Source organism: Pollachius pollachius, assembly GCF_949987615.1.
Source record: "Pollachius pollachius genome assembly, chromosome: 19".
NCBI lineage: Eukaryota > Metazoa > Chordata > Actinopteri > Gadiformes > Gadidae > Pollachius > Pollachius pollachius.
This window is the reverse complement of record NC_136952.1, coordinates 15,008,821-15,032,300: the sequence shown is the minus strand read 5'-3', so window position 1 is coordinate 15,032,300 and position 23,480 is coordinate 15,008,821. Positions and strand designations below refer to the sequence as shown.

Sequence of the window (23,480 nt, the reverse complement as noted above, 5' to 3'; positions counted from 1 at the left end):
CGCCAGACAGCCAGAGAGGAATCCTGACGGCCCTCACCTTCCCACGCTCCACACGGCAACGACAACGCACACACACACCGCCCGCCGCGTCCAATCAAACACTGCAGCACGGACTACCACATGCCACGCTAGGACTGGGACATGGTCTTGAGCTACTTCTGGGCAGTGATGGCTAATGAGAGCTTTAATGCTAAGTAGCGCGCCGCGACTGTCAGGCATGCCAAGTCCCCAGGCTTTATTTTTGGGGGTGGGGGGGGGGGGGGGCGAGTGGGTGTGGTTAATCCCGTCTGGAGTAGTAATCCTTTTCTAAATGCAACCGTCGCAGAGGGCAGCAGCCTAACCTCTAGCTGGGCGAGCAAGACCAGCAGAGATTCAGATTCCCTGGAACAGGAAATGATTGAAGTTGTTTTTGAGGGGAAAACCTGCTGACGTGGCTGTCCTTGTTTGACACTTGATCAGTGATCTTAAAACAAGACTCAAGCAGGCGTGGGGTGGGAGGATGGGGAGGGTTAACTCTACACTTTGGTCAAGATATTTAATATTTAAGGCAGGATTCGGTGCCCCTGAGTCACTTGTTGACATCTAAGAGAGTTTCCTGCCAGGAGTGAGCAGGTCAAGTGAGCTCTGACCAGTCAGCATTTCCACCAGAGAGGAGGGGGGGGGGGGGGGGGGGGGGGGGGTGGATCACTGGGGGAATGTGGGGGAGGAACTGAGAGGGAGTGGGACTGGAGAACTGAAGGACCAACAAAACAAACATATGGGGCAAAAAAGCGAGGGAAAAACGCTATCTCGACACTTCCTGGTATTCAAGGTCTACCCGTGGTACAGGAAGCTCCAAACACATCCCTGACTAGGGTCAAGTGCACATCCATCATCCAGCCCCACCGACAGGTGGTGGTGGGTGGTGATGTGTCAGCAGAGAGGGCTGACACATCACCCCTGCCCCACCTCCAAGGCCTCCCTTCCAGGAGGCCAGGGTGGTGTTTTAGCCGAGTCATGGAGGATCTGTAGGGGAGGACACGGGCAATGGGGGGGGGGGGGGGCTAGAATGCTGCTGCAACTGCTATTTAAATCATGCTAAGCTAAATCAAGTCTGGGAAGTGGTGTTTTGTCTGTTTTAAAAAAATAATGTACAACTATGTTGCAAATCGTGCATTTCTTGAAACAAATCTTGATCATGAAACAAAACCAAAGAAAACATCCCCTCCATCTCCTCTCCCTCCCTTCTTCCCCAAGTTTCCCCGCCATTGAGAAGTGTTGCATTCATGCACCTGTGACTGACAGACAAGATGGATTCCCGGAACCAATCATGGAAGAAGTGCCTTGAAGTCAAAAATTGCACAGATGTTGTCTAACATATAAAATAGTGGCATGCACAGTCGAGTCGAAAAAGAAATTTTCACAGAGCATTTCAGTCACTAGTAGCTGACGGGTGGCTATGGCATTAGTAACAAATAACACTCAAATAACAGCTCTGGAATCTAACCTACAGCACCTTTAACTACCACTGACTTCTACACTCACACACAGGCAGAGCACTCCAACATGTGTTTTACAGCTGTGGACCAGCATTAAGACATGACACACCTGAATCACTAGGAGGTAATAACTCTCACAAGACACATAGTCTCTACCCAACAGGACAGATTGTCTATACCCTACATGAGCCAAGACCGGCTAGACGACAGCACTAAAGCCCCCCCTGTCTCCAGCCAGGGCTGTAGCTACACAATTTAAAGCCTTTACAACAGGATATTAAGTGTTTAAATGAGATCTATTGGCTACACAACCTCCGGTGGGAAGGTTTAATAGGAGAAGTGTATTATCTACTCCATTATTGTACATTGTAATTAAAGGGTAAACATGCAAGGCAGTAACAATCGCTCACTAGCGGTCATTTGAGAAGACGGTGCAATTAGACACTGGTAGAAAAGGGATTCATACCCATGTGATTAATAAGGGCAGAGGATTAACTCATAGTCACCTGCATGATCAAACTAAATGGCTCAATACATCGGAGTAGAGCAGGGTTAATCAACGGGGTCACTGCCACCTGGGAATGCAGAGATGTTTTCGTACGAGGTAAGAAGCCTTCATTAGATAAGCTTTTCAGCAGTATCACAACAAAACAGCTCCACCGTCACCAAGCCTGGGAACTCTCCAACCGCCTTCTGATAACGTGCAGCGTTGCCTGGGTAACACTACGATACCGGACAGGAGGTGATTGTTGAACTCCTCCAGCCAGTGTTATTCTGCCAATGTCTATTTTGTCAAAGGTTTTTTACGATAGTGTTGGAATTTGTCATCCTCCCGCGTCACCGTGCAGCAAGGGAAATGACGCGGGCGGCACTAGCCCCCACAGGCCACTCACCCACATGGAGGCAACATAACCAGGATCCCACGCCTATGAATGGGTGTATAAACGGCTGAATGTGAGGGAGACATTGTAACGCACTTCTGTGGCCACAGGTTAGGAAGCACCATATAAATGCACTCTGTTTAGATGTACTGTTCCAGTGATACCTCTGCTTGTTTTCTACATGAAGCATTTGCTGAAAGAACTAAACCTCCCTTTGACACTACAGATACTTGTTTCTGGTTGACTACGGACAACTCGTCCACCTCTTCATTCATAGATGTCAATCGCATGCTTGGCTTGTTCATAACCTCGATTCTAAATAGCTTCAGACAAGCATTTGCCCGATGAACAAGTGTATCAGTGTATATGTAAGCATGTACGTGATGTAGAGCACATGTTCGGTGGTCAACGGACACGGCGAGGACACCGACCTGTTCCCAGAGTCCTCTGCGTCGTGCAGCGTGGCCTCGATGCCGCTGTCCGTCTCCACCTCCTCGTGCATCTCCGGCTGCAGCAGCGCGCCCGTGTCCTCATCCGTGAACGTCTCGCACTCGCTGTAGGTGCTCTCCGAGCCCAGGTAGGCACTGTCTGTCACCTCGTTTTGCTGCGAGGGCGCAAATCACAATCACAATCAGCGTTTCATCCCCAGGTAACTTTAAAGATACATAAGATTCCTTGTGGCTTTAATAGAGCAAACATAGATGTCAGTCATAACCCGGACAGTGCGTCTGCTATTGTATCTACCAGGGCACAGGAGGTAGACTAAACTGGTGGGGACATTAAATGTAAAGAATATTACATCTGAAATGATCATCGACAGATCCCCCGTGTTTGTGGACCCCTGGGTGCCATCGTTTCATATTTCTCAAATCCAATCCCTGCTGTCGTGTGACTCAATGACAGTGATAACAACAAGGGACCAAAAATCACTTAAAATCACTGCAAACTGAGTGAATTGTGACAGTGAATGACTTGTTTGTGCTTGCTCAGCACTTGACTGGCAGACGATCATATCTTTGGTACAGGTTATGCAATAAAGGTCAAATAAGACTTGGTTAGACTGTGTCAAATGGTAAATGATTAAACACCTTGCAAGAACAGGGTAATATGTTGCTGCTACAGCAAGTTAATCCTATACTTAAGTGAGGTTTAGGTGACAGCTTGCACTCTAAACCTTATGATAAACTACCAAACTGAACTCCTTTACCGCCTCACCCTTGCGTCATAGGCTCAGGGTGCTAAAGGCAATTTTCCGTTCCTCTTATAAGAAACCACTTTCTGGTTGTTAGTCCAGACACGTAAAGTGCTGGCTAGAGTAAGCCATTGCGTCACAAGAGGGAAACCGTGTGCTGATTTAAGAGGAAAAACCAACTAGTTGAACAGCAACTAGCCAGCTAAAAGGCTTGCTCCGTTGTCCAATCACAGTAGAGCAACCCAGCTACGTTCCACTGGGCTATCGAGAGACGATCCGAGCTAAACTCACCTGGCCTCCACACCTTCTCCCCTCCATTCCATATACCCCCACCCCCAGGACAAACAGCCCAGTGTACAACTTAGAAAAAAAATACTTCCTTAGCCTCCCAATTCCCTCCAACCACAGCCAGGACAATCGGTGATCCATCGAGGAAAAACAACTGCCGAATGCTATCAGTTATTAGCAATCAGCCATCAAGATAGCGATCACTCAGCAGTGCAAAGGTGAGTCTGAGCTAGTCACCTACCTGGCAGCCGGAAGCTCCGGATGGGACCAGGCCCAGCGGGCTGTCCATGGTGCCCAGAATCATGCTCCCTCAGACACACAGGAAGGCTGGGGGAGCCGACTAACAGTGTCTAACACTTCCTCTCATTCACACCCACAACCAGAGAGAGTACTATCCGAAAACCACGTTTCTGGGACAGCCCTGCTTGGGCAGAGGGGTGGAGTAAGGGGAAGAAAGAGGGAGAGCAAGAGAGAGAACAAGCAAAGGAGAAAGAGAGAGAGAGGCAGAGCAAAGGAGAAAGAGAGAGGGGGGGGGGAAAAGAGAGAGAGACCACCACAGGGACCCTCTAATCTGCTGTCTGTCTAGCTCCGGACAACATCACCCAGGTCCACCCGGAGGGGCTGAGATTACCCACAATCCAGTGAGGAGTTCCTCAAAGTCAGCAACACACACACTCCAAATAAACATTAATCACACACACTGAAGTAAACACTAATACACACACACAAAAATGCATTAAAATACACACAAATGACCACAAATACACAGCTCTCTCATGGCCATCCAATTCAGCAGTCTGACGTTCAACTTTCATGGTCAATGGACCGGATATGAGGGCTGGGTATGTGTGTTGGTCTATGTTATTAAATGTTGGTTTGTGCGTGTGCGTGTCTGTGTGTGTTTTAATATAAGTGTTTGTCCAAGTGTGTATTTGTAAGTTTCATTACAAGTGTGTGTGTGTGTGCCCTGGTGGAACAGCCTCGTTGTTTTCACAGTCAACAGCAAGGAAACAGTTCTCCTATTCATACACAGCCCCCCATCTTGCGAGGCACTAGGGGGGTCCGGGGGGGTTGTTCAGAGCTGGTCCAGGAGGGCCAGAGGACCAGGGCTTGGGGGGGACGGTGGAGGGATTGAACCTCTAAACCAATTTTAATGAAGCTGTACTGTGGTCTGAACTGCCAAACACACCATGGTGGTTTGTTTATGTCTGCACAAAGGTGTGTGTGTCGTTGTTTGTGTGTTTGTGTGTATGTGACGCATGCATGTGTGTTTGTACACAGTGTTTGTCTGACTGCGTCTCCACTTTATCCTGCCCTCACCAGCAGGCTAACATAAAAACATGAAATGTTCTCACCAACAGCCAGAACATAATCTTCAACGCTCTGGAAGAACACTTATTTACAGGCTGTGTGCTTGGCCATGGAAACACACATTAATCAGAGCACAGACCACCAGAGGGTGCTGTTGCTAACGTGTGTCCATCTCCGTCGGTCAGCGCGCAGGGGGAGTTAAACATACAAGGGAGGCAGACGGCTGGAATTCCAGATATGTTGACCGCAGCTGTAGAAAAATATAATTTCTCACGCATACAGAAGCCTGACCCGTCCATCCAGCCTCGGGAGAAGAGGAGCCATCCAGATGTGTGCAGCTGCCAAGGGGCAAGGCCCCTGTGATGCTAGTTTGGTGGCTGCCATGCTAGCATAGCAACAGTGATGCTAGCTTTGTGGCTGTGATGTTAGCTTAACGGTGGGATGCTAGCTTAGCACGTATGGTTCTATCACCTAGTGGCTGTGATGCTAGCATAGTCCAATGTACTTCAGACCACATCCAGGATGTTCATTCTTGCTAACAAGCTCATCTCTGTCAGAGGATGTTTTTGAATAAAGGCATTTTGTTTCCCCCACCTCATCATACTCCTCCTGACAACCGACCGCTCCATCACCTGGGCTGTAGTGTGCGTCATACAGATGGGGCTCAGGACCTAGGGACACACACACACACACACACACACAGTCAGCAAAACCAACACAAGATGCTAAACTAGCAAAGCTGTTCTGGTGTCATAAAGTAAAACTTTGGTCGAATTCCTCCAGCTATAAAAGTGTATTGAGCAGAACAATATGACGGCGGCCATCTCTTTAATCAACCTCAGGGTCTCGTTAAAGTTAAACAGCAGGTGGCCATGTGAACACCAAGTGTGCGGTCACCATGTGACCAAAAAAAAGGTTTACAAATGGTAACAAAGAGAAGGAGAGAAACATGAGTCTCCCACTGGGCATAGACCTCCCTTCAACAACAAACACAATTCTGGAGAGAGTGAAGCACTGTGTGTGTGTGTGTGTGCGTGCGTGCGTGCGTGCGTGCGTGCGTGCGTGCGTGCGTGCGTGCGTGTGTGTGTGTGTGAAACTTGAAGGCAGGTCTGAGAATGGAAGGGCAGGTTTTAGTATCACAGACTTGGAGGAGGGGGTGGGGTGGGTGTTTCTGTGTGTGTGTGTGGGGGGGGGGCAGCCAAATAGGTTTCTGCAATCCCCCCCCACACACACACTCAATCCCACATGTCCACAAACACAAAACACACCTAAACACAAATTCTCTCTTACACACACAAAGACACACACACACAAGCAAAGACACACACCCAATGACACACACACACATCCGACTGGGATTCAATGGAGACAAGGGTGGAGACATTCCAGTAGAAACATCTGGTGTTGAAATTGCACTCAGACTGGAGAGGGGCATAGCACTGTTCAATTATCATTTATAGAGTAGATCGTCATAATGCGTTTTATCAATAAAATGTATACGGTGAATGAAACAAATAAAGTAAGTGGAGCCACTCCCACACAGGGGCGGAGCCACAAACCAAATACAGTGAGCCGGGCCAGAGCCAGAGCCAGTTGTGGTTGGCTGCAGCGCGGGTCAACACAGGAAGCTGGCGTCATTACTGATGGTAATCCCCGGGCGTCTTGATGACCTCATTGTATCCCTGAGCGACCAGTGTCATGATGATGTCACGGTGGCCAGGCTGGAACAGTGTGGTTTATTGGGGATCTACTCGATCATTCACATCGGTCTGACCAATTGCATCGAGATTCATTTTGGTCTAGCCACGTTGATAACACCCCTTGGATATTGAATATGAACTGAGAGGTTCTAGGCTAACACGCGTTCGCAAATTGGTCTGGAAATATCAGGTTAACATTCACCCCCAGAGGCAAATAAACAGCAGCCTGGCTCGGAGAGGTGCATCCTGGGAAATGAGAAGGCAGCGGTGGAAAGGAACACAAAGGATCATCAAATATGGATGTCAGCACCTTGGCTGAGGGGAAGATTTAGAATCTGGCTTCTAGAAATACGCTTCTAGAATCTCTTTATGTACTACTTTATATTTATTGTCTCATAACTTATAGAAAATCAATGATTTATCTGTGTAAATATATTTAATATCACTTAATATTCTGTAGTATATATAGTAGTACCACGGGGGGGGCAGTAGTACTACAGGAGATATAGTAGTACTACGGGGGGGCAGTAGTACTACAGGAGATACAGTAGTACTGGGGGGGGGGAGTAGTAATACAGTGGGAGCACTACAGAGGATACAGTAGTACTGGGGGGGTAGTAATACAGTAGGAGCACTACAGAGGATACAGTAGTACTGGGGGGGGTAGTAATACAGTGGGAGCACTACAGAGGATACAGTAGTACTGGGGGGGGTAGTAATACAGTGGGAGCACTACAGAGGATACAGTAGTACTGGGGGGGGTAGTAATACAGTGGGAGCACTACAGAGGATACAGTAGTACTGGGGGGGTAGTAATACAGTGGGAGTACTACAGAGGATACAGTAGTACTGGGGGGGGTAGTAATACAGTGGGAGCACATTAGTAGTAATACAGTAGTATTCAGAGTGTGGTGAAGTGCACTGACCCCCGCTGCCGATGGTGCTGATCCCACGGTGGAAGTCCTCAAAGCTGATCACCCCGAGACCGGACGGGTCCAGGAACCGGGTCAGGTCCTTCACCTGCACACACCCCGACAGACCACCTTAGTAACCCAATACTTAGAGGGTCGTTCGGTTTAGATTTGAGATTTAGGAACAGAGTTGAATTACTAAAGCTCACTCGATAGTTAGAATAGAGAATACATTGACGTACTTGGGTTACTTAAGAACATTTTTACAGCGTGAAATGACATCTTTTATTACATTGTTACCGTGTTACTTGTTATTGTTACAGCAGAAAAGAGCTTTGACCTCCATTTAAAAAAAAAAGCCCCATCGTAAACTGAGCAGGACAGTAGGGAGAATAAGTTATTTGTGGATATATTCTGCTACTGTAGCAGATAGGAGATGACTGCTGGACACAGCGCCCATTCTATTCATACTGCACATTAATATTGATTTGTATCTCTCCTCGCTTCATGGTTGTGGATCATATTTGTAGGTTGCTGAACATATTTGTTATTCATGAGTTGTATTCACTTGCACAACCAGCCGCAAGCAAGCAGTGCAAGCTGCCTTGCTCAAAGACTCAAGCACACTATTTACAGAAGGAGACTGAAATCAAACCACCTTCTGAGTTACTTTGACATACAACACAAAACACATACACAGCCCTGTGTGTATTTAGTGTATCTTTAGCCGTTCGACAATGACCTCCGTGTCCCTATAACTCCTGATGGAGTGTCGGTAACCTAGCAACTGGAGGTGCTGACCAACCAGATAACAGACACGTTACGTCACTACATCACTAGTTGGCAGGGCACCCAGAACCCAACATACATGACACATTTAAAATGAGTTATTCAGACAAGAATCAAATGCATTAAGTGAGAATATATATTTAGACGGTTAAATCTATAAACTTTGTTAAGAGAGATAGTTAAACCATGTATCAGACCTGGGGTGGAAGCTGCAATGTGTGAAAATGAAGTTGTATCTAGAAGATAACTGGGTTTTCTGGAAACATACTACCCAAGCACTCTGGTTTCTTTACATAACATTGTAAAAATCGACAGCAGTCTGCTGTATAACAAGCTTGTGTAACTAGGATTAACCATTAACTACTAAGTGTTACATTAAAACTGCAGAATAGGAGCAAGCGATCCAGAACCATCTTGGACAACATCAGGAAATATACAATTATTCTATATAATAATATAATAATATAATATATTTCCAGATATAGAATCACTGTACGTTTACCTCCAGATATAGAATAATCATGTAGCCTATATTTTGCAGATATCTTCTATAACTGGAGAATCTCTGGTGGCGCCAAGCAATCACAACAGGCCCGCTGAAATAACAGAGCGAGCCAAATGTGGTGTGTTGAAGTATTTCACTAACTCATCGTTAGGCTGTCATGTCCCCCACGAGTCTGTGGCACAGCGCTGGGAGAAGCCAGGCCGCAAGAGGGCCGAGGTTTCAGTGGTCGGGCTCCTTCGGTCCCAGAGACACTGAGAACATAATAGTCTGCTGGGGTAAAAACACACTACTTCCATTGGTTTTAATGAGCAGAATTGTGCGATGTAGGTGTCTGATAAGTTATGATTACCTGGTTGGACTATAAGATAGGGTGGGATAGGTTACGATTGGGTGGGCTGGGTTAAGATATGGTGGGCTGGGTTAAGATTGGGTGATTGGGTGAGTCAGAAATGGTGAAGGCCGGAGTTAGGCCGGTTTGCTGTTCTGGGACAGAGCCATTAAACCGAAGTTAACTCATCCGCACGACTGGATGAAGCTTTGAGCAGGGGATTATAATAAGTGTATTCCTACAGTGTCAAATCTGCACAGCATGGTTTTAACCTTTTTTTTTTACAGTTTACTAATGCTGGCTGAAGTTGTGTTTGCATTGTATTGTGTTATATTGTTTTGTAGTGCTTCCTGAAGAACTGTATTAATAATATTAGGCCACCAACTTGAAATAACCTGACATGGGCCTACAGATGTAAATAAGCACATAAAATATCTCTTTAGCTTATTTACATATGTAGTCCCTAGTAGTTTATATCTGTTCTTAAATCTTTTTAAATCTGTAGTAATCTGTAGCCAATTACAATGACGTGGAAACTGAAATGTTAATCAATGTACAGCAGTAAAAAATAAAAATTGAGGTAGGGTGATAGATACGGTGAGCCAGGTTAAGGCAGGTTTGGCAAGGTCAAGTGAAGATAAGATATGGGATGGCTAGGCTACGCTATATTGGATGTCATGTTAATATAGGGGTCTATGTGAAACTACGGTGAGCCAAGTGCAGTTAGGTTTGGCTATGTTAGGTTAAGTTGAGATATGTTTAGCTAACTTGGGCTGTGCTTAGCAAGGTTAGGCTAGGTTCAATTATTTTGAGGTAGGATGGTCTATGTTGACCTAGATTGGTCGAGGTTGTATTTTGTAAACTAGGTTGGATTATGTGTAGCTAGGGTGAGCTAAATTAAGACATTGAGCCATGTTTAGAAAGATAGAGCTATATCATGTAGCAGTAAACTACGCTGATTTTGTGATAAGCTATTAAGCTACATTGTTGGGTGTTTGGCCACGTTGGGTCTGATTAACAGCTTTCGGGCTGAGTCTCCCGAAGATGATTCACCTACTTGTGAAATTCTCTAAACCTCCAGTGACTGGTGGTGTTTGTTGACTGAAATCTAACCAGATGCAGTCAGAGATAGATAGGCGGAGAGAGAGAGAGAGAAAGATAAAAATAGAAAGACAGGGACAGCAACAGAGACGGAGAGAATAAAGGGAGTGGGCCTGTCAAGAGGTGTTGACACTGACGTTTTTGGAGTTCAAAAATTGTAGTCGTTAATTTCAGATTCCTCAAGACCCTCTACTAAGTTTATCCAATTGAGCTCCAGAGCAGCCAAGACCAGCATCTCAACCTTGTATCCAGGGCCAGTAAGCCTGGCCATTAGCAAAACCGTGACCTTGATTAGCTTGTGACATTACCTTTTCTAGCATGTGAACACTTTTTGAACTCAACCAGCTTTTGCCTACCTGTGTACTACAAGACCACCTCAAATCGTACTTCTTTCTTCTGACAGGGGGAAATAGACTTGTGACGCTAGGGAGACATGTGGTTGGGGGTGTGAGCATGTTTCCAGGGCCTGGTTGGTATTTGACATGCTGACACTGACTCATGTAGGCAGAGGGTTTCCACACCTCAAAGCAGAGGAACATCTCACACAGGAAATAGGGCCTGCTCGCTGTGCCATGCATGTTCGTCAGACACAGGAAGGGCTATATTGCCGTAAAGAGGATTCCTTCAGTTAAGCTGTCTTTGCATTTTTACACAGAACCTAACAAAGCTGGCGTTATGCCTTTGTGTGCTTTTTATAACATATGTGTTGGCCAGCGACATTGCTTTCTAAACAGTTATGGCGGGCAAGCTGAGTATTAAGGTGCTTTAGCTAGCCTTGAACATTTAGATGAATCTGCAAATGCAAGCAAAGTTGCTGAACATTGTATCCAACATGTTGATTTGTAAAGGTACAATGGCGGAATCGAGGAAACCAAGTGTTTGATCAGAAACATGTTGGAGGAGAAATTGAACAGATAAAAGGTGTGCAGACCGTTGTCCGCGCTGTTGGTTAGCTACTAAGTAGTGTATTTCTTATTCAGAGAAGTTGAATTCCCCGATGGTGGATAGCAAATATAAACATAATCAAGACGACACAGCCCTCTCCCAGCATGCTGGTTCACCCCTGTTACACAGACGTCAATACAGGTGTGTTGCTATGTCCACTGCTGGCTTAAAGGTGAAACAACAATGGCCCATCATCCTGTGTTTGTATGTTTTTTACAGAAGGCGAGGCAGAATAAAGCCACAACATTCCCGCCTTGAACAAGCTGGGTAAAAGGGGCTTTAGTGAGAGCTAGAGAGATGAAGACATTCAGGTCTTTATCTCTCTAGGGTAGGGGTTGGTGGTTAAAATAATGGAGGTGTGTGTGTGTGTGTGTGTGTGTGTGTTGCAGTGGAGGTATTTGCAGAGATGTAAAGTAATCTAAGGCTAGCCATAAATAATTTAAAGCTTTGAATATTAGTTAGGTTTCCACACGTATCTGATTATTGGGTGGAGAACATAAAGTAAAGTTAATCATAGCGCTTATCCTTCACTGCCTGTAACGTAGCAGAGGGGGATACCACTCCTTCAGAATCTCGTTTTTATCAACTGATGTTTTTTTTTCCTTTTCATTCCTTAAGTGGTTCAATTGGTAAAACAAAGTGGCTCGTCAATGGCTTTCGGATCCACTCATCAGTCGGAGGCCGACTTGGTTTCGGCAGAGCTTCAGTGCAGTTTCTTTCGACACACGGTTTACAAAGTAGGAGATTAGGCCTAGCTCCAGTTATCACAAGGCAAATAGGTGGTTTGAACTTTGTGCAACTTTTTGAATAATTTTCACAGCAGGAATAGTCTTATTTACCCACTGTTAAATTTCAGTCACTATTTTGGAGGGCGGACACCCAGCACAGTGTTATCGGTAGGCAAAGCTTTTTGGTGTCATTTTGACTCGTTTGAAATAGCTGCAAAAATGTTTATTATTACCCTTCTTAAACCATTAACGCCCTGATGGCTAAGGGGGGGGTTAATAGCTTGCGAATCGTCACACTTGAGAGCAGCTGTCAAGAGTGCCACCTGAATATTCCAATAATGTTTGAATATATATAACTACAAAACAAAAAGTGTTTGACCATTTTTATGATGGCTACATTTACCTCAACTGAAGCAATGACATGAAAGGTTCTCGGACTTCTAGGGCCATTACCTGTAAGGGATAATGCCTGACGAGGTGTCCATTATCAGGAATTAATGGACGACGCCTTAGAACTGTCCGACGCGCAGCGGAGGACGGTTGCCTCCGCCAAGTCCATTAATTCCTGATAATGGACACCTCGAAGGGCATTATCCCGCTTATACCATGGTCACCTGCCAAAGAAAAGAAATTAAGACTATTCATTTATATTTTCATGCGTTTTACAATCCAAATATAAAGTTTTTCACAAGCCATAACTTTGTTTCCCTGGTAACGCCTGAGGGTTTGACTAATACCTGGAACAATCATTACCCTCCCGTAAGGTACTTATGCAACGGAAGCGTTGTTCACCCCTCCAGGAAATAAGACGGACCTTAGCTACGACTTGGCAACGGGAGGTATTCTAGTCCACTCAGCTATGAGCCAGAGAGCTAACGTTATGCATTATACATATTTATAATTCGAAATTCGTCCCAGCCTTTATACCACAGATACTCTAGGGTTCTATAGCAAATAACCGCGTTGTCTGTTTACAGTTTAATTCATTTTTCACAATTTACTAGCTCTCATTTTGAAGACAGAATCCCTGTGTCATTCATTTCATTGGGAATTGCGACAGTTTATACTTTCAACATAAAGTGTACATATATGATTTGAAATTCGTCCCAACCCTTTATACCAGAGATACTAGAGGGTCTATAGTATATAAACGCGTTTTCTGATTAGTTTAATGCATTTTTCACAATTTACCAGCTCTCGTTTTGAAGGCTGAACAGACAATTGGACTGGAACTACATAGCAGGTGTCCGTATATCAGGGGTTAATGCACACTCTGCACCCAATCAGAATCAAGTATTCCCCCAGACCATGGTATAAATATATTTTATCACTGGGATATTCAGACGAGATGTAACCTAGCCTTCTACCTTCAGTTCCTAAATGTTTTATTTATTTTGCAAAAAAATAAAGTGTTTGAATACTGAATTGAGATTCAAATACTTACCCAACGAACGGATAACTGAACATTCGAATATTCGAGCTCCGCCCTAAAAGGAAACCAGCAGTGTGTGCAGGACATGCATGCAAATGCATGCAAAGTTCAACATCTTAACAACACTCATTAGCAGTGGCTTACCGCTGCAAGGCATTCTAGATGGAAAACACGCTAACCTTAGCTCTGCCATTACAATTGTGAGGAAGCAGAAACTATTATTCTATTATATATTATATATATATTTGTGCCAAGGCACTTCTTGGGCCAGAATAGAGAGGTCTGGGTTATCTACAAGTCACCACCAGAAGATAATGAAAGTAGCAACCCTGTCCTCTTGACAGAATACAGTAGACAATAATTCTAAATTGGTTCACATGCAGCAGTTCTAAGAATTGCTTTTGGCTTCCTCTAAAATGTGATTATTTCATCTAGCCTTGGTTGGCACATGGCTCTTGTTTAGTTTACCGGGTCTAAAAGTAAACTGCGAGGCCTCCATGGCGCGCCCATGGAGCCTTTGGCGAGGCCCAGGGACGGAGTAAGATGTCAGGACATGGTGGTTAACGAGGCAGAGACCACAAGCACCCACATCCTTCACAACATTCATCAGTGAGAAATCCTTCATAGAATAACATCCCCTACTCCCAACCCCCTCTGGGTCAAGTCTAGGCTGGCCATCAGTTGGCGCTTGTTTTAACTCAATGGTCTCTCTCTTTAAGCAGATATGCTCTGAAAATAAGTCATGGCCACTCAGATTTCACTACAGTAGCCTGCTTGTCAATGTGGTTTGTTTTGGTTTTAACCATGTAATTTAGGGTAGTTTATAAAAGTCATAAGAATTCATGTTATTCTAAATACAAAATATTGTCACTTATTTTTTGTGTGCTCTCTGATACCTGTATTTTGGCTGGATTATAAAAGAGATTTTCCATTGTCAGAAAACTCTGGAAGCAATTGGTAAAACGATGTGTGGGAGTTCCTTGATGAATGAACCAACGAACCAACGATGAACGAATGAACCAACCAATCAAAAGCAACAAAAAAAAATTGCCTCTTGGTATAGATTCCTATATATTCCTACCACTCCATCTATAGATGCAGCAGGTTTGACAAATAGTGTCTAAGAAACCAGATCACAGATTCATGAAGACTACAACTATAACAGTCTAGCATTTATACTGTGAAGAAAAGGATTACAAGGTCTGCACAAGCTTTAGAAGGCAGTACGGATAATAAGCCACCAGTACCTGCTGGCTTATTATACATCATGCTGTGGAAGGGTATACAAAAAAAACACATTTACTGTAATGAAAACGACCAGACACAATCTTCAGTCTCAACTTTTACTAACCATGAATGTATTACAACAACGACAGTGTTACCAGCTGTGACTGCTCGTCACAGTGTCGTAAATGTTTTAGGATTGACCGACTGCTAGGTTGAACTTGAACTTGTATTATTATTATTATTATTAACGGGTGAAATTGAACTTGTATTATTGGTTGGAATGCATAATGAATTTGGAACAAATGCTTGGTCTGTTTTAGAGGACGTTTGGGGGATTCAATTTCAATATAAAAAAACGAAGTTGTTAGAGTGAGGACTGCTCAACATAAAGAAAGCTGTTCATGTTCTGCTGAAACCTATCATGAAAACCTGTATGGAAGTAAATCTAAAAAGCAACACTCAAAACAGAACCATTAAGGTGTCAACCTTAATGTGGCAGGAAATCATTTGCATAGTCAAAAATCTACATTCAAATATTCTAGGAGGAAGGCCACAGGGTTGGCCTGTTATCACGTGTCTTTACATTATGGGTTGTTTGTGTGAACTGGGCCAGGAAGTTGCTGGGACATGTTGTGTGCTAGGGCATAGTCTGGCTGCCGTGTTGATGGAACAGGATTCTACTTGTTTGTTTGTTCAACTGAGTTTACTACTTTTGACCTTTTCTCTTATTTATTACACGGCTGTTCTTAATGCTGTAGAATGCTCCATGCACTCGAATAGGCCTTCCCGAAACCGACGGTCAATTATTTTCTGAGAATTGACCGTTGCTAAGCATATAATGACCGCTGTCAATTCACACCTTTCATACCACTCCGCAAGTAGTCTGGTAACATCAACCCGAGCGTATTCGGTTGGTAGGCAACGTCAACGTCTTTGGCGAACTATTTCTCTGCTGATCAACACTTTTTACAATTTATTTAACAAATAAATTGTAAAAAGTAGCCGTGTAGCCGTGTAATAAGCGGGATAATGCATAGAACGCCGGTCATTATCGAAAATAAGCCTTATTTTCCCGATAATGACCAACATACATTATACCTTACATAATCTATGGGCTTGAGTGAAACCGTCTTGCCTAAAACAACAGCAATTACAAAGTGTCAACCTCAGTTTTTTATTCTGTGCATTACAGAAATATTTCCCGCATATAAATATAGATATAAGTCCCAAAATATTAAATGTTTTGAATTTGAAAAGATTGTGATATAGATAGAGCAGTCATCTACATATCGTCAATATGAATGTGACGTGTTGTTCCCATTGATCCCAGTGTTGGTGCCCACCTTACCACAGAGCCACTTGGAGCACGTCAACAGAGGACATTCCTCAAATACAGACGATACAACTCCCGCAGGCTTTTGTTTTCTGGTAAACGAAGAACCCAGACCCCATCCTCCCCCCTCCCCTCCACTACGAGTCACGAGAGAGGAGGAATCCGAGAGGCACCTGAGGAGCTCACCTTGCTGTAAGGAGTGACGAACCTGCCCGTCTCCCGGGGCAACTGAACATCCAATACCGGTGCTTGGATAGACACGCAGCAATCAATCTGCACAATCCTGGTCACCGAGCCTCAACAAATCTTTCCAAGTCTTAGGTTACAACAAACAAAGCAGCACAGGAAATTAAACTCATCCCCGGTATCTCAGACCAGATATATCTGGAGCGCTACGAGGCAACCCAAACAAAACTCAAAACCTATTCTCTTTCTGGCATGAAGCACAGGGTCACAGGCAGGTGACCGACAGTACCTGACCCGAACAAGCGCTCTGACGCGGGACAAAAAGCCTTTCTGCTCTTGATCCAGCCCAAAGCCCAGCCTGGCTGGCCGGAAGTGGGGGGGGGGGGGTCCACCAACACACAACACAGGCTTTGACGCGGGAGAGGCTGGATTAAAAAGCATGATTAGTCAGCCAAAGACACTGTCTGCTAATCTGGGAGCTTTTAAAAAAAGACCCTACTCTTTCAAAACGCATGCTCCCATTCAGCAGGATTGTATAAAAAACTGTTGCCGAAAAGGGTACCCACAAGAACAAAAAAATGCACATTGAGGGTTAGCAGGACAGCATTACAAAAAATATATTTTCCTATCAAACTAGCACCAAAAGCCATCATTAGGTCCATTCCAAGCAAATTCACAGGGTAACTAAATGAGGAGTGTGCGTTTAACAACAATACAAATAATAATAGTTGGGGAAATAGCCAACATGTTATCACAGCCAGCGCAGGTGAACATTATTTCCATTGAGAGGTTATTTGCACAGGTAGGGCACACATGCTGGAAGCATTACCCCTTTTAGTCTTTTAAAGAGGCCTGCCTCACTTCGTGTGCAGTGATGTTGTCGGCCGTCTGGCCACCAATGACCCAAATGGAGACAATACAAGGTGGGGCAGAGAGAATCTTATCTCTCTGAAGAGCACCTCAGGAACACAAAAGGCCTGTAAGACTATTCATGGTTTCACACAAAAGGAACTAAAGAGGCTGTGATGCTGCTGATGCAAGTGCTTCAAAGGCTGCGAGGGACCAGAATAAAGTCCTCACGTCATCTCTCTCAGGTGATGCAGAAAACATGCTGTTTAACCTGGGAACGATTTTGCTTCAAACCATCCTTGGTGGCTCCGAGGAAGAGCTTGGAATAGGAATGAGTGTCTATGTAAGTAGTGGGGTCCTGCTGAGGCCTGAAGCAGCTACAGCATGCGAAGAACCCATAAGAGATTAAACGCCAACCAGGACTTATGGAAACTGAGACACTGACATGTGGGGGGGTTGTACAGCGCTGACAGTCTTAGTTAGCAGCAATATGCCTTTGAGGCCACCTAAACCCTAACTCCTGAAAACTCACCCAATATAGATTAGGAGCTTATCCCAGCGCGGTTGTAGTAATAATACGTGCCAGTATTAGCCGAATGCAGTCCGAACTAACAGAGCCCTCTGCTTTGTGGGCTGCACATAAAAGGAACGAGGAAGCATTTCAACAGCGCTTTTCTGAATACTACAGACCCTCAAAATGCTTACACACACACACACACACACACACACACACACACACACACACACACACACACACACACACACACACACACACACACACACACACACACACACACACACACACACACACACACACACACACCTCAAAGGGAGCATTTATTGGTGAGCTGTGTTGCTCTATGACACTTCAACAGGCCCCTTGAAACCCTTCAGTTACCGGACAACCTGCTCCCCTGCCTGGATAACAGGCAGGAGTCCCAAAGCAATAATTCACCCATTTCCAGCACCCATGTGGCTTTAAATCCTCTTCCCCACCATCCAACACATGCAAAGCGATAACTCCAAAATGGCAGCTCCTTGGCACAACATTGCACACAGAAAAAACATTGAACCTGTGTCAGAACCATACACTGAATTGGAAAGGATTTTGAATTTGAAGAGGAAAGTGCCATTTGCCAAAAACATATTTACTTGAAGCGTACAGAACAAGAGCTGTGCGAACACAAAGTCCTTTGACAAGTCAACTGAGAGCTGCCATCCTTGTATTAAATGTGCTAAATCAATAGGTTTATTACGATTAAAGTGTGTTTAATCCCAGTAACACAACATTAAAAGATTATCCATGAAGATAAAACAGGCCCACACTGCACTAGGGTGATTATGTGCTCACCTTAGTAATCTGATTTGATTGATTTGCTCTGCTGGGGTTCCTATAAAGCACAGTGTGACCAGGCAGGTAGCATTGGGCCACTGGTCTATGGCTACAGAGCTGTGTGGCTAAATAACATGTACCACCAGTTCACAGCGTAGCAATAGCTCAGGTTAGGTTTCCTCAGGTAAATCAACCCCCTTGTATTCTCCCATCGCTGGATGTGACCCAGCATTCAAGGCTAGACGCACCCCATGGTTCCTAAATAAATTATCCGTTCTTTTTTGCTACTTGTCTCTTGTTGGAGTTAAATATGTTTAGGTCATGTTTATTGCAGGGTATTTTCCTACTGCCTTCAATGCCTGACCTTGAGCTCGATCAAGGATAATGAACTTTTCAAACAAAACTATACTTTAGTATAATGTGATCAGACTTGATAACACATGTGGTGATAATGAAGAACACACCCCTATAGGAACAGCCTATTTAAGAAGTGTGGGTGTTAATTTCCCCCACCCCTAGCTCACACTTAGTCACAACTCTCAAATTCAGTCTGGCTGTAATCTGCTTTGTTTATTGGTTTTCAACCCAGTGAAATATCATCGTCCACTTCGTAACCTGAAACGCTGCACTCCGTTACATCACTGGGATGGACTCATTCTGCTTGGCTCGGACCCTGGGATAAACAGGAAGTACTGTAATGTATGGAACGCCATAATCAATTCTGAAATCCTTCAGGATAAGACAAACAATACCTTCATCTGTTTAAAACGTCATCTCAGGCAAACAAGAGGCCACACACACACACACACACACACACACACACACACACACACACACCTCACCTGATCAGCGCCATAGGCAGCAGCAAACTCCATAAACTCCTCGATCCGAACGAACCCGTCCCCATCTTGGTCCAGTGCATCAAACACCGCCTTCAGTGGAGACACACTCTCCTCTTTTTGGGTAACCGTGGATACCATGGGCAAGGAGTCAGGCGCCACGATCTTGGCGAGAGACCTCCTGTCCTCTTGGGATTTACCGCTAGTCCACTCTGGAGGTTCTGGAGAGGACGATCCTGCGGAATCAGATTCTGGGCCTGCCTGGTTCGGGGTGGTTGGTCTAGTGACGCCGTCAGCGCCAGCCGTTAAATTCAGAGGGGAGGCGGGACCGATGGCCTGGCCTGGCGGCTCCTCGGTTTTCGAGCAAAGGTCCACCACGATGGCCGCCACATCTTCCTGTCCAGTGGAAACCTGCTGGTCCATCACACCCAGCCCGCAGGCCTTCTCCGGGGAGCCTGGGTCGCCAGGTAGCTCTTCCACCAGCGGAACGCCTTCATGGGAGGGCCGCGTCTCCGAGGGCTGCAGGGTGGAGGCGGTGGTGGTGCCAGGGGCCTGGGAGCAGGGAGCAGGTGACTCACACCCACCTGCGCCGTGGGATGGGTGTGCGTTGGCGAGAGCAGGCGCCGGCAGCCCGCCCTCAGACTTCTCTTCTGGGGAATCCAGCAGCTCACCTGGGCAGGTAAGTGGGGACGGACCAATGGGGGTAAGGCTGCCGCTTCCTGGACAGCCGGGAAACTCAGAGTCCAATAAAGGCAGGGATCCGTCTGCAATGTCTTGCGGTGTGCTCGCGCAGTCGGTGTGCAGGTGGTGGATATCAGGTGAACTCTGAGGGGTCTTGTTACCAGATGCGGGCGGGGCTCCGTTCTCAGGTGACTGAGAGGCCCCACCCTCCTCCTCCCCGGGTGACTCCTGGGTGACACCCTGTGGGTTTTCCTCTCCCAAACAACGAGGGCGGAGGAGCGCGGCAGAGGAGAACGGCAGGTCCCCGGAGAGGAGATCCTCCAACAGAGTAGTAGTGTATAACCTGTGCTCAGAAGTCCTGAGCACTTCCTTCCCTGGAGAGGAAGGCACGCTGAGGGAGATTAAATTAATCTCGTCCCCCTGGCTGGTCTGGTCCTGGACAGACCCTTCCTGTGGGAGACCTTCCAGTGAGCTCCCCCACAGGAGGTCAGGGGAGCCAGGCCCAAAGAGCCATGACAGGCTGCGGTCACTGTTATCTTCTGCTTCCTCTGGTTTTTCTGTGATGGGGAGGTGCGGTGGGGAGGAGTGTGTGACTCCTTGTAGCTGGATAACATCCTCTGCACAGAAATACCCAGCACTCCTCAACAGGTTATCGAGGTTAGCCTCACCTTCCTGGCGAAACTCTTTCCTGCTCCCTAAATCATTGTCCTGGTCTCTGTTTACCGAATCCAAACCAGTCTGGTCACTGTTGTTTGGAGGAAACATTGTGCCTTTGTCCGAATCTAAAGTGAGAAAGTCTAGAGATGGGCGTTTGGATCGCCACTCGCTGAGCCCTCGGGGGGCTGAGAGCACATCCTCCATACAGGTGGACTCTCGTCTGGTTCAACTTGACCCGTCACGTCTTACCTCAAAGATAGGATCTTTAATTTGAAAGGCAACATTGCTCTTTCGGTTAACAAAGCATATCGCAAATGTAATTTTTGAATTCTGTGTACTAAACCCACACTTATTGCGTAGCTCCGATAAAGATCGGTGGTGACCTTCCAGATCGATCGACTTAAGTGGCGTTCGTTAACAACGGGAAGCGAAAAGTGATCGACTAACCGACTAGTATAACAATTAAACAGGTAGAGGGTTCGGTTGACCTAAATAACAACGCGATGCTCTTTCCACTTTATTCACCGATTATTCCAATCAAAATATTACATGTATTAATACACTGCCAGCACAAACAGGGAGATTTAAACGTCATCTAAACAGTAGACAGGCTCGTCGTTCGACGTTACCAAACGCTTCGGGCTGATGTCAACACGACGGGCTGATGAATGAGGCTGGCGCTTCAGCTGAATAACGTCTCACCCCTCGATCAACCTAAGGAGATTCGTACAGAGTCAGCGACGTAAAAAAAAAACACCACTTAATCAAAAAAGAATCGATATGTAACGTTACGAACTGTTATCATAATTTTAAATCCAAAGGCGATGCTGACGGGAAGTGTCCTTACGGCTAGTGTCAAGATTCGAGACCTAGCATCACCGCGAATCTGTTCGCATTTAACAGGCCTTATATTTCCGTTTTAACGTAGTGACTTTGGCAGCGACGCACTTTTCCAGCATCCCGTATTTTCGGTGTCAGTGACGCTAGCTAGCTAGCCAAATTAGCCTGTTAGCGGATTAGCACGGCAGACAGTCGCCCCCACCTCCCCTATCTGCCTCATCATTGCTTTATCGAAAAACAACCTCGTATTCCCACACGCAACGACGATGTTCACTGGCTCTCTGAATCGGAACCGACGGGGTTTTTCTCCGTGTTGTTGTGCGGCGGCGCCAGCGGATCAAACCTCCCAGGATTCATCCACCTGTATGTGGACACACAGCAGGCCAGGGGGGAAACGAGGTCTTTATCCGGCATCTGTCCCCCCGGAAAAAAAAAACGTCGATGCAGATGCGGTCGCAAGACACGCCGAAACCCTCGGAGAAAACGACAATAGCGTGTCAAATATCGTCTGTGGATGATCCACTGATGGCCGATCACAACAGCAGGCAGATCGCTCTCGCATCAGCATCAGCAGCGGCGGCGTTCACATCCCCTCCCCTTCTCCAGCCGACCGCACTCACAGGAACACACAACTGACGTCCCACGCAAGCGTACAACACACACCGCAGTGTGTTTAGGATTCAGAATCCATAACCCCGTTTATTTGAACGAAGGGACATCAAAATAAATGTTATTTCATGGATGGATACTGCACTGTGTAAGTATTCTAGTTTTCAAAGAAAAGCATTTTTTGTTCACCTTTATTTTATGTTGTATCTGAGCTGCACTGTGCAAATCAGAGTCAAATCCATATTTGACCCTGTTGCACTTGTTGCCGGGTTGAGGATAGCTGGAATTAAACCATTTAATGGCAATATAATGACATTGACTCTTGGTTCCCAGCGCGTATTGCAAATAAACCTAAAAATTCAGATCTCAACCACAAGAGCACACACAGACACAGATCATGTAACCATCTCAAAAACAAGAGTAGTTGTTTACAGTAAGCCTAATGTCGGACCAAGCTGTTTGAATACAAAACTATGATAAATCTATAACGGATAATGTTACACATAACTGAAAACAATATGGTAACGTGTCAATCCCAATGAAGGTTGTGCTCTAGCGCCCTCGTCTGTCATACCAGAGAGTTGCGGAAACATTTATGCATCGCACTCTGATTTAAAAGTTAACTACATATTTCCTTAAAAATAATAATCGATCATTTATATTTATAGAGAGCCAGGTACATTGAAGGATTCACGGAGTGGATTTAATGTATGTTTTCAAATAAGAGTAACAAAGCTGTTTTCATTTTTGGAGATTTTTATATTGACCTGTTAATCCAAGTTAAATTAAAGCTATAGATGATTTCATTGACACAATGTATGAGCCTATTTCCAAAAATCACCAGACCCATCTTAATTACATCCCACTCGGCTATACTAATTGACAATATTGAGGATAGAACCGTGAGTGGGGCTATTGAACAAAGATATTACTTATCACCTGCCTGTCTTTCTAGTATTTAATTGAAATGACAGGACACAAATATTAGAAAGGCCCAAGCAAACTTAATACAGAAGAACAAGGTCTGAGGAATTCATCAATTCATTTAAACACGATTTGTTGAAGCAAAGTTGGGATTACATTTATGAAAATGGTGACGTTAATAGTGCTTACAAGACCTTTCTAAGAATGTTCAGTACACTATATGATATGAATTGTCCATTAAGAGAGTGGAACAGTAAAATAAAACATACCAGTTTTCCATGGATCACGAAGGGTTTACTAAATGCTTGCAAAAAGAAAAACACTCTACAGAGAATTTGGAAGAGTGTAAACTAAAGAAGCAGAAAATAGATATAAAAAATATAAGAATAAATTAACACATTCTATGAGGACAA

General features: G+C 45.2%; 1 protein-coding gene across 2 annotated transcripts in view; it reads right to left on the bottom strand.

The window, feature by feature from the left end:
* Positions 1-22,101, bottom strand: part of LOC307090162 (rab11 family-interacting protein 3-like) — a 37,611-nt gene extending 15,510 nt beyond the window's left edge. For both annotated transcript variants that reach the window (XM_079756732.1, XM_079756733.1), the window contains exons 1-4: positions 19,360-22,101; positions 7,777-7,870; positions 5,745-5,821; positions 2,791-2,963 (exon numbers count right to left, since the gene is read on the bottom strand). In XM_079756732.1, coding sequence (XP_079612858.1) covers positions 2,791-2,963; positions 5,745-5,821; positions 7,777-7,870; positions 19,360-20,898 — 1,883 coding nt within the window. In that variant the 5' untranslated portion in view covers positions 20,899-22,101. The remainder of the gene's footprint in view (positions 1-2,790; positions 2,964-5,744; positions 5,822-7,776; positions 7,871-19,359) is intronic.
* Between the last annotated feature and the right edge of the window lie 1,379 nt (positions 22,102-23,480).